The sequence below is a fragment of the Nomascus leucogenys genome, chromosome 14, assembly GCF_006542625.1.
Source record: "Nomascus leucogenys isolate Asia chromosome 14, Asia_NLE_v1, whole genome shotgun sequence".
In the NCBI taxonomy this organism is placed as follows: domain Eukaryota; kingdom Metazoa; phylum Chordata; class Mammalia; order Primates; family Hylobatidae; genus Nomascus; species Nomascus leucogenys.
In genome coordinates this window covers 75,555,861-75,570,447 of record NC_044394.1, presented here as the reverse complement: position 1 = coordinate 75,570,447, position 14,587 = coordinate 75,555,861, and the positions used below count along the sequence as shown (strand labels likewise).

The 14,587-nt window shown below is 40.5% G+C and overlaps 2 protein-coding genes across 2 annotated transcripts in view; both read left to right on the top strand.

The window, feature by feature from the left end:
• LOC115838354 (ranBP2-like and GRIP domain-containing protein 4) overlaps positions 1 to 13,803 on the top strand; it is a 31,149-nt gene extending 17,346 nt beyond the window's left edge. Inside the window, 6 exon segments of the mRNA XM_030827924.1 lie at positions 3,432 to 3,621; positions 8,723 to 8,810; positions 10,910 to 11,119; positions 12,983 to 13,164; positions 13,249 to 13,424; positions 13,591 to 13,803. Coding sequence (XP_030683784.1) covers positions 3,432 to 3,621; positions 8,723 to 8,810; positions 10,910 to 11,119; positions 12,983 to 13,164; positions 13,249 to 13,424; positions 13,591 to 13,732 — 988 coding nt within the window. The 3' untranslated portion in view covers positions 13,733 to 13,803.
• The window catches only part of LOC100593752 (E3 SUMO-protein ligase RanBP2), an 83,163-nt gene that overhangs the window by 6,919 nt on the left and 61,657 nt on the right, over positions 1 to 14,587 (top strand).

The window sequence follows — 14,587 nt, the reverse complement described above, 5'->3', positions numbered from 1 at the left end:
GTTAATTTATTTCCCCATCTGGTATAAGTAAAGAAGTTCATTTCACTGAGTGCAGGGAGTAGGTAATTTTCTTGAAAAAGTACATAGTGTCCCAATTGGTAGGGTAAGAGCAGTATCTAAAAGAACTAACATAACTTTAAGATTATTTTAGAAAACATGTAGGATGTTTTATTTTGTATTCCTTGTATACTCAAATTTTTTGGTCACAAGTTCCTTTTACATTTTTCTTAAGCACATCAAAGATCTTTGTATGTGGGTTCCTTTTTCTTTCTTTCTTTTTTTTTTTTTTTTTGAGATGGAGTCTTGCTCTGTCACCAGGCTGGAGTGCAGTGGCGCGACGTTGGCTCACTGTAACCTCTGCCTCCCAGGTTCAAGCGATTCTCCTGCCTCAGCCTCCCGAGTAGCTGGGACCACAGGTGCACACCACCACACCCAGCTAATTTTTGTATTTTTAGTAGAGACGGGGTTCAGGATGGACTCAGTCTCTTTTTTTTTTTGAGACTGAGTCTCGCTCTCACCAGGCTGGCATGCAGTGGTGCAATCTCGGCTCACTGCAACCTCTGCCTCCTGGGTTCAAGTGATTCTCATCTCAGCCTCCTGAATAGGTGGGACTACAGGTGCCCGCCACCACACCTGGCTAATTTTTTTTTTTTTTCCTGAGACGGAGTCTCGCTCTGTCACCCAGGCTGGAGTACAGTGGCGCATCTTGGCTCACTGCAAGCTCCGCCTCCCGGGTTCACGCCATTCTTCTGCCTCAGCCTCCTGAGTAGCTGGGACTACAGGTGCCCACCACCACACTTGGCAATTTTTTTGTATTTTTAGTAGAGATGGGGTTTCACCATGTTAGCCAGGATGGTCTCGATCTCCTGACCTCGTGATCTGCCCTCCTTGGCCTCCCAAAGTGCTGGGATTACAGGCGTGAGCCACCGTGCCCAGCCCACACCTGGCTAATTTTTGTATTTTTAGTGGAGACCGGGTTTCAACATGTTGGCCGGGATGGTCTTGATTTTTTTTTATTTATTTATTTATTTATTTATTTATTTTTTGAGACAGAGTCTCACTCTGTCGCCCAGGATGGAGTGCAGTGGCGCCATCTCAGCTCACTACAAGCTCTGTCCCCAGGGTTCACACCATTCTCCCGCCTCAGACTCCCGAGTAGCTGGGCCTACAGGTGCCTGCCACCACACCTGGCTAATTTTTTGTATTTTTAGTAGAGATGGGGTTTCACTGTGTTAGCCAGGATGGTCTCGATCTCCTGACCTTGTAATCCGCCTGCCTCGGCCTCCCAAAGTGCTGGGATTACAGGCGTGAGCCACCGCGCCCGGCTGGTCTCGATCTCTTGACCTCGTGATCGCCTGCCTTGGCCTCCCAAAGTCTGGGAGGTCTCAATCTCTTGACTTCGTGATCCGCCTGCCTTGGCCTCCCAAAGTGCTGGGATTGCAGGCCTGAGCCACTGCACCCGGCCGTATGTGGGTTATTTCTATCAGTGTTTATTACATTAGAAATGATAACAAATAAAAAATATGTAATCCATTAAAAATGTAATAAGCCCTATTGTGTGTTAATAATAATAGCTTTTTTTTTTTTTGAGATGGAGTTTTGCTCTTGTTTCCCAGGCTACAGTGCAACAGTGTGATCTCGGATCACTGCAGCCTCTGCTTCCCAGGTTCAAGCGATTCTCCTGCCTCAGCCTCCCAAGTAGCTGGAATTACAGGTGCCCACCACCACGCCTGGCTAATTTTTTGTATTTTTAGTAGAGATGGGGCCATGTTGGCTGGGCTGGTCTCGAATTCCTGACCTCAGGTGATCCACCCACCTCGGCCTCCCAAAGTGCTGGAATTACATGTGTGAGCCACTGCGCAGGGCCAATAATAGCATTTTTTATGAAAAATAATTATTTTCCAATAGCAAAAACGTAGTCAGAAAAGTGTCATTGTTTTTGCTTTTTTGTAAATCTTTTTAATGTCTCGCTTAATAGGACATAGCTAGATTCTCATTTACCTCCTCTTTCAGTCTGTAAAACTATTACATGTCATGAAACCTCTAGAAAACTCAGGTCGGCCAGGCGCGGTGGCTCAGGCCTGTAATCCCAGCACTTTGGGAGGCCGAGGCGGGTGGATCACGAAGTCAGAGAGAACGAGACCATCCCAGCTAACAACGGTGAAACCCTGTCCCTACCAAAAAGACAAAAAATTAGCCGGGCATGTTGGCACACGCCTATAGTCGCAGCTACTGAGGAGGCTGAGGCAGAAGAATCGCTTGAACCTGGGAGTCAGAGGTTGCAGTAAGCCAAGATTGTGCCACTGCACGCCAGCGTTGTGACAGAGCGAGATTCTGTCTCCAAAAAAAAAAAAAAACTCAGCTCTACATACATGAGAAAATGAGTATGTAAAATATACATTTTTTTTGGTATTATTGTAAAAATAATTTTAACTTCATGGATCCCCTGAAGGGGTTTTTGAGAACCCCAGAGATCTTTAGACCTCACTTGCTCTGGTTGCTTTATTGTAAGCTACTTTAAAATCATGCTTCACGTTTAAGTGTTTGCTTTTTGCTTTTACTTTTCTTCCAAAGTGAGGATTTGGAGAAACATTAGGATTTAGAAGAACTAATTTAGAATATGGATTACAAATAATAGGCCAGGCATAGTGGCTCATGCCTGTAATCCCAGCGCATTGGTAAGCTTAGGCGGGCGGATCGTGACGTCAGGAGTTCGAGACCAGCCTGGCCAACATAGTGAAACCCTGTCTCTACTAAAAATACAAAAAAAGTTTAGCCGGGCATGGTGGCAGGCGCGTGTAATCCCAGCTACTCAGGAGGCTGAGTCAGGAGAATCACTTGAACCTGGGAGGTGGAGGTTGCAATGAGCCGAGATCATGCCATTGCACTCCAGCACAGGCGATAGTGAGAGACTCTGTCTCAAAAAAAAAAGGGAAGACAACTTATTTAACGCTGTAATGATCCATATAGTAAAAAGAGCAATTACTGTATTGATACTCAAATACCTGTCAGTTATTTACTTATAATCTGGAAATGGTATGTCTAATTTGAGAAATTACAACTGTTTATTAAATAATGAAACTATATGATCAGGAAGAAACTACAAAATAGTCTCCCAACTTTATCCTGGTTTATTTTGAAATGTGTACCTATAATCACTAATGTTATATTTATCCTGTGATTGGAGGGCTGGAAATAACTGGGAATAAGACATCATTTGAGAGGTTAAGCATGAAGTATAGGAAGTATGCAGGATAAAAATAAGCATTAGATGATTCATAATTTATAACATGGGGAATAAGAATTATTAGAAGTTGAATGTGGAAGATGAAGCTTGAAATAAAATTTTTATTTTGTTTTGAATTAAGTAAACCATGATTATTCACGGTACAGTAAGTGTGTATTATCTGTTTGATATTTTCATATTACAGTTTTGATAGTGCTCTTCAGTCTGTGAAATCTTTGGGTGGAAATGATGAACTGTCAGCTACTTTCTTAGAAATGAAAGGACATTTCTACATGCATGCTGGTTCTCTGCTTTTGAAGATGGGTCAGCATAGTAATGTTCAATGGCGAGCTCTTTCTGAGCTGGCTGCATTGTGCTATCTCATAGCATTTCAGGTAAGTCTTCCACTTGTAGGAGCAATTAACATTTCACTGAGGCTTGATGTGTTTTAAATGAAGGTGTGCTCTGGTATGTAATGACAATATGTGAACAAACCTGTGGAATTAAAGTTAAAATGAAGGAGTCAGTTTGATACAGTGGAAAATAACTAAGCATACACAATACTGGTGAGGCTGGTGAAACAGGGATGTTGAATGCACTCTTGTCAAAAGCCTGCATTGCCATGATTTCTTTGTAGACAAATTTGAAGAGTTTGATCTTTTTACTCTGCCATTTTTGGGAACATGATAAAGATGTAATCTCATATTATGGGTAAAGCTTGATTCAAAAAGATGTGTTACTTGGACAAAATCCTAATAAGTAGATGTAGGGCAGTGGCTTTATAACCTATGATAGAAGAATATGATTGCAATTTAACATGTTAATTGAAAAACATGTATATAACATTTATGACTGTATTGTGTATATGTAACAGTATATCTATTAATCTTTGAAAACATAAAATCTTTTCTTATTTTTTATTTTTTTTGAGACCAAGTCTCTCTGTCGCCAGGCTGGAGTGCAGTGGCATGATCTTGGCTCACTGCAACCTCCACCTCCTGGGTTCAAGCGATTCTCCTGCTTCAGCCTCCCGAGTAGCTGGGACTACAGGCGCGTGCTACCACGCCCAGCTAATTTTTTGTATTTTTAATAGAGATGGGGTTTCACCATGTTGGCCAGGATGGTCGCAATCTCTTGACCTCGTGATCTACCTGCCTTGGTCTCCCAAAGTGCTGGGATTACAGGCGTGAGCCACTGAGCCTGGCCTTTTTTTTTGAGACAGAGTCTCACTCTGTTGCCCAGGCTGGAGTGCAGTGGTGCAGTCTGGGCTCACTGCAAGCTCCGCCTCCCGGGTTCACGCCATTCTCCTGCCTCAGCCTCCCGAGTAGCTGGGACTACAGGCATCTGCCACCACGCCTGGCTAATTTTTTTTTTGTACTTTTAGTAGAGACGGGGTTTCACCGTGTTAGCCAGGATGGTCTCGATCTCCTGACCTAGTGATCCACCCGCCTCAGCTTCCCAAAGTGCTGGGATTACAGGCATTAGCCACTGAGCCCGGCCTGTAAATCTTTTAAAAACACTGTTGATAGACAGTTCACATGTTAAGTGCTAATATTTACTCAGTAGAAACTTCTGTGTTCATAAGGAATGGATTAGTGAAAATTAATGGATTTTAGTGAGGTTCACTAGGTAATATGAACATTAAAAGGTTCTTATAGAAATTCTCAAGTAGCTGATAGTTCTTATTTTTATTTATTTTATTTTTTTTGAGACGGAGTCTCTCTCTGTCGCCCAGGCTGGAGCACAGTGGCACGACCTCGGCTCACTGCAAGCTCTGCCTCCTGGGTTCACGCCATTCTCCTGCCTCAGCGTCCTGAGTAGCTGGGACTACAGGCACCCACCACCACGCCTGGCTAATTTTTTTGTAAAAAAAAATTACAAAATTACTGTGCCCTGCCAATAGTTCTTATTTTTAGTGGAAACTTTAAAATTTATCGGTCTGTGTGTCTATTAGAGTCTTGCTGTGTCACCCAGGCTGGAGTGCAGTTGCGTAATCATAGCTCACTGTAACGTTGAACTGGGCTCCACCTTCCCAGAGTGCTGGGATTATGGGTGTGAGCTACTGTGCACAGTCTAAAATTTTTTGATATGTAGTTTTGGGAGGCAGAGTCTCACTCTTGTTGCTCTGGCTGGAGTGCAGTGGCATGATCATAGCTCACTGCATCCTCGAACTCCTGGGCTCAAGCGATTCTCTCCTGACTCAGCCTCAGCTCAGTAGCTGGGACTACAGGTGCCTGCCACCATGCCTGGCTACATTGTTAAATTTTTTGTAAAGACAAGGTCTTGCTATGTTTCCCAGGCTGGTTGGTCTTGAACTCCTGGCTTCAAGTGATCCTTCTGCCTTGCCCTCCCAAAGTGTTGGGATTACGGGTATGAGCCACCACACCTGACTGTGAACTTTTGATAATAGAATGTTAGTTTCCCTCTTAATCCATTCACTCAGGTCTCCTTTCCTAGATGACAACTATTGTTAGGAGTTTCTTGGGTGTTCAGAAATATTTTTTGCATATGCAAATGTGCAATACATTCTTTCTCTACTTTTAAAAAATATTGTGCCTCAATGTAGGTGTGCTTTACCTATTGCCAGATGCCTTGCTTTTCTAAATATTTCTTCATTGTTCCACTTCAGCACAGAGATACCTACCTCAGTCTTTATTAACTACCACATATTTCTGTAGAATGAATATATAATAGAAACATCTTAGATGCTTGTATTTTATTTTATCAGTTTATTTTAAAGCTTAATGATCGAATGATTATAAGCATAAAATGTAGGATATGTGCTGGCATTTGGGTATTTAAGAATTGGCTAACTTTTATGGCAAGATTTTCAGACTCTTAATCAGAGGAATACTGTGGTTCTAGTCAGTACATCTCCATTGCAGCTAGGTATTTAACAAAGTCTCTTGAAACCTTTTGGTTAAGATGAGGAAATAGCCAGGCGTGGTGGCTCACACCTATAATCTTAGCATTTTGGGAGGCTGAGGCGGGCCTGAGGAGTTCAAGACCATCCTGACCAATATGGTCAAACCCCATCTCTACTAAAAACACAAAAATTAGCCAGGCATGGTGGCGGGTTCCTGTAGTACCAGGTACTTGAGAGGCCGAGACAGGAGAATTGCTTGAAACCAGGAGGCAGAGGTTGCAGTGAGCCGAGATCATGCCACTGCAGCACTCCAGCCTGGCGACAGAGAGAGACTCCATCTCAAAAAAAAAAAAAGGGAAATAGTGAATTGAGATGATTTGACTGGGTGGATTCACAACTAATTAACTGGTCACAAATTCAGCTGTTGAATAATTTTGTAAAAGAGGCCAGGTTTATGAATTGAGGTCAGTTTGAAAACAAAAAGAATGATGTCAACATTTTGTTTCTTATTTTGTGTGCTCTTTTCAACATGTAGATGACAAACTTTGACATGATGTTTAGAAAACTTGTGAGTAAAAGGATAGGCGATATGAATATTTCTAAAATTCAAAATCAGAAGCTTTTAGGTTCATAAATAATATATTTTGAAAAATGAGCATGTTTAGAAAGAATTATATATACATGGTTTAAAATTCTGGTGGCTCTTAAGAATATGCTATGAAGACTCGTTTCTGTTCCCTAGTTATTTACTTTCTCCACTCCAAAGAAACTAATGTTACTGCTTTTTTATGTGTTCTTCAGGAAATGTTTTATGCATCTCCAAGTAAACACGCACACATCCCCTGTCCTTAAAAGAAGGAAGAAAACATTTGAACATTGCATTTACTGTATTTCCATTAACTGTATCTTGGAGATATTTCCATGTCAGTATATATAAAGGGCATTCTCATTAGTTTGGATGCTTGCATATTATTCCATTGTATGGATGTACTGTAGTTTTGGAGTTTTTAAAACCAGGGTCCTAAAACCAGGACATTAGCTTGCTTTCACTTTTTTTTTTTTACGCTACTTCAAGTAATTTAGCAATGATTAACTTGTGCCATGAATTCCTGAAAGAACTGCAGTATCAAAGTATATCTGTGCATTTATAATTTTTAGAACTGTTGCCAAATATCTAACCCTAAAGAGGTTGTATCAAATTACATTTTCACCACCAATTAAGAAAGTGGTGATAGAATTAATAGCCGATGCTCTGGTGACCCATATGGTTACTTTCGGCATGTTTCTAGTAAGTGGGCATTGCCTATGACTGGACATTTTCAGTCATGGACATTCATTACTTTTCAGGATAGTCCAGTGCATCTTTAGGTGATTTCGCTCTTGGTACTTCCTTATATAGAATAAAAATATTCTTCAAGCCTTCTACCTGTTGGTCTTGTTTCTTCTTTTGGTGATTTCTTTTATAAAATAATTTTAATATTTGAAGGCAGCTGTCACGTCTTCCCTTCGCCATTCTATTCATCATGCTTTTTTTTTCCATAGGTGATGGCATTAGGATCTCTTTAATTTCCTGTCCCATTTATTCCAGTGCTATCCCATATTATCCATACTCTGAAAATGTGTTATCTACAATGTGGCATTTCCAAGTGTCATTTCACCTGTACTTTTTAAAGTAGGGTGTCATATCTACTCAAATAGGACAATATCTGCTGTTGTCCTATTTATGCAGGGTAGAAAAGTCATGTAATTAAATTTTCCATTTCTCTGAATGTAACATGAATGTGCTTTTAGTAGAAACTAATTTCTCAGAACCGCTCTGTTTATGCTTTTTTTTTTCTTCTTCTTTTTTTGGAGATAGGGTCTCACTCTGTCACCCAAGCTGGAGCACAGTGGCATGATCATGGCTCACTGCAGCCTTGACCTCCTGGATTTAAGTGATCCTCTTGCCTCAGCCTTCTGAGTAGCTGGGACCACAGGTGTATGCCACCACGCCTGGCTAATTAAAAAAAAATTTGTTTTAGAGATAGGGTCTCACTGTGTTGTTCAGGCTGGTCTCAAACTCTGGGCTCAAGCGATCCCCCCAGCTTGGCCTCCCAAAGTGCTGTGATTACAGGTGTGAGCCACCATGTCTGGCCCCTCTTTTTTTTTTTTGAGATGGAGTCTCGCTCTTTCACCCAGGCTGGAGTGCGATGGCACAGTCTCGGCTCACTACAACCTCTGCCTCCCAGGTTCAAGCTATCCTTGTGTCTCAGCCTCCTGTGTAGCTGGAATTAGTAGGTGTGTGCCACCACGCCTGGCTCTTTGTTGTTTTTTTTTTATTATTATTTTTAGTAGAGACGGTTTCACCATGTTGGACAGGCTGGTCTCGAACTCCTGACCTCAAGTGATCAGCCCACCTTGGCCTCCCAGAGTGTTGGGATTACAGGTGTGAGCCACCACGCCTGTACCTGGCCTATCTTTCATAGATTATATAAATTCCTTGGTTCCCAGTTTTTGCAGTCTTTTCCAATTCAGTTTAATTAATGGTTAACTGTTCATTATCAAAAAAGTACATTGTAATAGATAAGACCGTGTTACTATTAAAAGTATGGGTATCATCAAATTAAGATTTTTGATTCTAAAATTATTAGGTTCCAAGACCAAAGATTAAATTAATAAAAGGAGAAGCTGGACAAAATCTGCTGGAAATGATGGCCTGTGACCGACTGAGCCAATCAGGTAATAGTAATATTAAACTAATTTAAAAAGAAAAAGGAATTTCGTTAAGGCATATCTTATGATAAAATCTTCATCTTTCCAGGAGATAATTTGTCAAAATAATTTCTTTTTGCCGTATCAGTTAAGAGCAATAGGTATGGAAGAGATGCGAAGAAATAGCACATTCTTTAAAAGAAATGAATATATGATATTGTTTGTTCCTAGGTGGAGAGGATTTCTTAACTCTTTATCTGGCCGCTAGAGCCTCTATCCTGAATATTTAGTCACTTCCTGAACTAAGTATAATTATTGATTTGCCAACCATTTAACACCAGCTGCTTCTAAAAACACTGCTGTGGGGATATAAAGATGAAGAAGATATGGATCTGTCTTAAAGAGCTGAGAGCATAGTGAGGAAGATAGAAGATATATACCTACCTTATATTAGGCTCTTGGAATTTGTGGATTTTTCCCCCATTTTTGGCTTGGGATGAATGCTAAAGGTCTGTTGCATATTACCTGTGATTTTGCTAAGATATACACTTTAAGATAGGTGGCCATTGAGTCAAGCAGTGAACTGAAGAAACAATGCTTTCTATAAGGAGCAGTTTTGATATAAAATTGGATGAATTTTATAAAGAGCAAGATGTAACATTAAATCAAAGTTATTATAAGCTTTGGTGTATAGTTAGGCTGTTGGCCAAAGCTCACATTGCTCTTTTATTCCATAGCCCACTTTTTTTGTGGGAGTTAGACTTTCAGTCCTTAAAGTGACTTTCTACTTTTTTCCTTTTCTCTTTTCCTTCTACCCTTGCAGGGCTCTCATAAGTGCCTTTGCATGATGTCACAGTTAGATAAGAATTGCCTGTATTTTTTTTATGTCTTTGATCTGGGCATCCCGAGGGTGCCTCTGCAAGTGTGCTGAGACACAACTGTGTAGTGGTAACCAAACCTAATTGTCCAGCAGAATTAACTCGAAGGAGGGTTTTTTAAAAAAGTTCGATTGAAATATAATTCGCATACCATATGCTTCACCCATTTAAAGTGTACAGTTCAGTGGCTTTTAGTATGTTCATAGAGTATTACCATTGTCACCACAATCAATTTTAGAAGATGTTCATCACTCCATGAGGAATTCCTTACCTATTAGCAGTTACTCTCCATTTTACCCAAACTGCTCAGCCTTGGCAACCACTAATCTGTCTCTGTAGGTTTGCCTATTCTGAATGTTTCACATAAATGGAATCATACAGTATGTGGTCTTTTGTGACTGGCTTCTTTCATTTAGCAAGGTTTTTAAGGTTCATCTGTGTTATAGCATGTATCAGTACTTTATCCGAGGACTATGATTTTTTTATTGCTTACTGTAAACCTATGGAATAAAAATCTCTGGGAATGAGGCCTGGAAATAATACTTTTTTTATTTTTTTTCCTGAGACAGAGTCTCACTCTGTTGCCCAGGCTGGAATGCAGTGGCATGATCTCAGCTCACTGCAAGCTCCGCCTCCCGGGTTCACGCCATTCTCCTGCCTCAGCCTCCCGAGTAGCTGGGACTACAGGCGCCCGCCACCACGGCCGGCTAATTTTTTTTTTTTTGTATTTTTAGTAGAGACAGAGTTTCACTGTTAACCAGGATGGTCTCGATCTCCTGACCTCATTATTCACCCGGCTTGGCCTCCCAGAGTGCTGGGGATTATAGGCATGAACCACCGTGCCCAGCCGGAAATAATTCTTAAAAGCTGTTTAAAGGAGGATTCTGATCAGCCAGGTTTAGAAATCAGTGTATCAGATCAGAGAATAAGAGCTTGTCCCTGCTCTCCTATGGCCACTTAAATCCAGACCTTTTCATCTAAAATGCAAATATGTTTGGCTTTTTTCATACACATTCCTGTCTTTTTTCCCCCTTCTGCTGTCTTATGTGGATACTGAGAATATTAAACCTGTACTCTTTTCATTTTCTACATAAACACCCGTTTTGTTGTCCAGCTGTATTTTTTGGGTTGGAGGGTTAGGTCTGCAATAATCATGTTATTTCCCCTTTGGGTATACAAATGAGACAATGTGAGCAAATACAATCTGTATTTTTAAAGTGATGGAAATAACTTAAATTTTTTTTTCAGGGCACATGTTGCTAAACTTAAGTCGTGGCAAGCAAGATTTTTTAAAAGAGGTTGTTGAGTCTTTTGCCAACAAAAGCGGGCAGTCTGCATTATATGATGCTCTGTTTTCTAGTCAGTCACCTAAGGATACATCTTTTCTTGGTAGTGATGATATTGGAAACATTGATGTACAAGAACCAGAGCTTGAAGATTTGGCTAGATACGATGTTGGTGAGTTATGTGTTTCAGAGGAAACGGTCTCCGTCTTTATTCTTATAAATTGCCCATAATCTTATTACACAGAAATAATGACTTAATATTTTCCTGTATTCCTTTCGTGTGTGGGTTGGGCTGGGGGGAGTTTGAATGTGGTGCTGTGGGGGTGGCATGTATTTTTTGTTGTTGTTGTTTTTGAGACTGCGTTTTGCTCTTGTTGCCCATGCTGGAGTGCAGTGGTGCGATCTCGGCTCACTGTAACCTCTGCTTCCTGGGTTCAAGTGATTCTGCTGCCTCAGTCTCCCAAGTAGCGGGATTACAAGTGCCCGCCACCATGCCTGGCTGTTTTTTTGTATTTTTAGTAGAGACGGGGTTTCATCATGTTGGTCAGGCTGGTCTCAAACTCCTGACCTCAGGTGATCCACCTGCCTTGGCCTCCCAAAGTGCTGGGATTACGGGTGTGAGCCACCGCGACCAGCCTTGTTGTTTTTTGAGACAGGGTCTCGCTCTGTTACCTGGGCTGGAATGTAGTGGCATGATCGTAGGTCACTGCTACCTTGAACTTCTGGGATCAAGGGATTCTCTTGCCTCAGCCTCCTGAGTAGCTGGTACCATAGGCACATGCCACTCTGCCCAGATAATTTTTTTTTTTTAATTGGTAGAGACAGGGTCTCACTTTGTTGCCCAGGCTAGTCTCGAACTCCTAGGCTCAAGTGATCCTCCTGCCTAAGCCCCCCAAAGAGTTGGGATTAGGCCCGGCACAGTGGCTTATATCTGTAATCCCAGCACTTTGGGAGGCCGAGGCGGGCAGATCACCTGAGGTCAGGAGTTCGAGACCATCCTGGCCAACATGGTGAAACCCCATCTCTACTAAAAATACAAAAATTATCCGGATGTGGTGGCGTGTGCATGTAGTCCCAGCTACTCGAGAGGCTGAGGCAGGAGAATCGCTTCAACCTGGGAGGTGGGGGTTGCAGTGAGCCGAGATCACACCCCTGCACTACAGCCTAGGCGACAGAGTGAGACTTCATCTCAAAAACAAAAAGTGTTGGAATTACAGGCATGAGCCACTGCATCTGGCCATATTTTTCATCTAAATAGTTGTTTATGTATGATTTATCTTGCTTCCTTCATGAACTCTCCCACATTCTCTGTATTAAAACTATAAATATCACTTTTATTGGCAATATAATCTTTTTTATGAAGTAGTCATAATTTGCTTGCTACTTTCTGTTATTGGGCATCCAAGTTGTTTTCAACTTTTCCACTGTTAATAATCATACTCTGATAAAAACTTCAACAAAAAGTGTCTTCATTGCAAGTTATTTCCATAGAGATACCTAAAAACAGAATTACTGAGACAAAGGACATGAACATCTTTAAGTCTTGCAAATTGCCAAAATGACAGAAAGATTATACCTCTTTATGCTTCCAGAAGCGCATAACCTTTTCAATATTGACTTTCTTGTAGAAAACCAGATTACTGTACCGATGGATTAATATAGTGGTATTCCATTGCTTTAATGACTTAAAGGAAAACCCACTGTTTTGGGGTTTCTTATTAGGTTAGGTGTTCTTTATTTGGCTTTTGTCAGTTGATTTTGGTTTATTGAGTTCTAGTCAGTGTCATTTTTTAAGATAGACTTAAACATTCTTCATCACTACTATTTTTATTAAAATTTCTAGAAATAATCAAGTGAGAATGCATTTAATAAGAACATGAGATTTTGCCTAACAGAATTCCCTCCAGCTTTGATACAGAAAAGCTGTTATATAATTAAGATATATATAACGTGAATTAATTGTTTATGTTGACAAAACTAATGGCACAAAGAAAAATTTCAAACCCTTAAGCCAATTTCTTAAATTTTATTTCAGGTGCTATTCGAGCACATAATGGTAGTCTTCAGCACCTTACTTGGCTTGGCTTACAGTGGAATTCATTGCCTGCTTTACCTGGAATCCGAAAATGGCTAAAACAGCTTTTCCATCATCTGCCCCAGGAAACCTCAAGGCTTGAAACAAATGCACCTGAATCAATATGTATTTTAGATCTTGAAGTAAGCAAAGATTTTAACAAATTAAATATTCTGCATTTTGTTTAATTTTTTTTTTCTAACTTAACTTTTCCTTAAATAAAACAGGTATTTCTCCTTGGAGTAGTATATACCAGCCACTTACAATTAAAGGAGAAATGTACTTCTCACCACAGCTCCTATCAACCATTATGCCTGCCCCTTCCTGTGTGTAAACAGCTTTGTACAGAAAGACAAAAATCGTGGTGGGATGCGGTTTGTACTCTGATTCACAGAAAAGCAGTGTAAGTAGTAAAACAAAAATATTGCTTTCACTTGGTGTGTAGGTTTTACCAGGGATTTAATCCTCATGTGAAAATTTAATTTGTCAGTGACCCATTAACATATATGTATGTAAGTGCTGAACTGTGTATTTAGAAAGCAATTTTAGTAAATTGAACTATTTTTTAGACCTGGAAACTCAGCAAAATTGAGACTTCTAGTTCAGCATGAAATAAACACTCTAAGAGCCCAGGAAAAACATGGCCTTCAACCTGCTCTGCTTGTACATTGGGCAAAATGCCTTCAGAAAACGGTGAGTTTTAAAGTATAAGCATTTTTAAAGAACATTACCTTAATTTTTTAAAATCATGAACTTTTATTGAAAGTTTTTTTGTTCTGAAAACAGCTTGGTCATATTATGACAGATGTGTTTTTTATTGCTACAAAATAGTTAATGTAGTTAAATATAAGCACTTAGAGGAGCAGTGCCTGGCACACAGTGAATGTTACGTATTAGCTGAGCTGTTACTGTTATTCCTTAATAATTAAGTTCTGATAATTATTCAGTCTGAAAATTAAAAAAAAATTAGCACAAGGCTTTGTAGGTAAGAGCGTTATAGATCTTTCTAAATATTTAAGGTGTGTTTTGTGTCACCATTAGGTGTAGATGGTCAGCCTTTTGAACAAACTGACACTACAGAAGAGGCAGGTTTCAGCTATCTAAAAATGGCAACTGTTAAAAAGTAGTTTGGATTGCTACATTAGGGTGGTATCATTAGAAGCGTTTAAAAGTTGAGTGTAGAGTCCGGGCACGGTAGCTCACGCCTGTAATCCCAGCACGCTGGGAGGCCAAGGCGGGCAGATCACAAGGTCAGGAGATTGAGATCATTCCTGGCTAACACGGTGAAACCCTGTCTCTACTAAAAATACAAAAAAAAAAAAAAAAAAAAAAAATTAGCCGGGCATGGTGGCAGGCGCCTGTTAGTTCCAGCTACTTGTGAGGCTGAGGTAAGAGAATGGCGTGAACCCAGGAGGCGGAGCTTGCAGTGAGCTGAGATCGCGCCACTGCACTCCAGTCTGGGCTACAGAGCGAGACTCTGTCTCAAAAAAAAAAAAAAAAAAAAAGTTGAGTATAGAATGATCACTGGTATTAAGATGGTTTAGTTATTACAGTATTTGGAAGTTG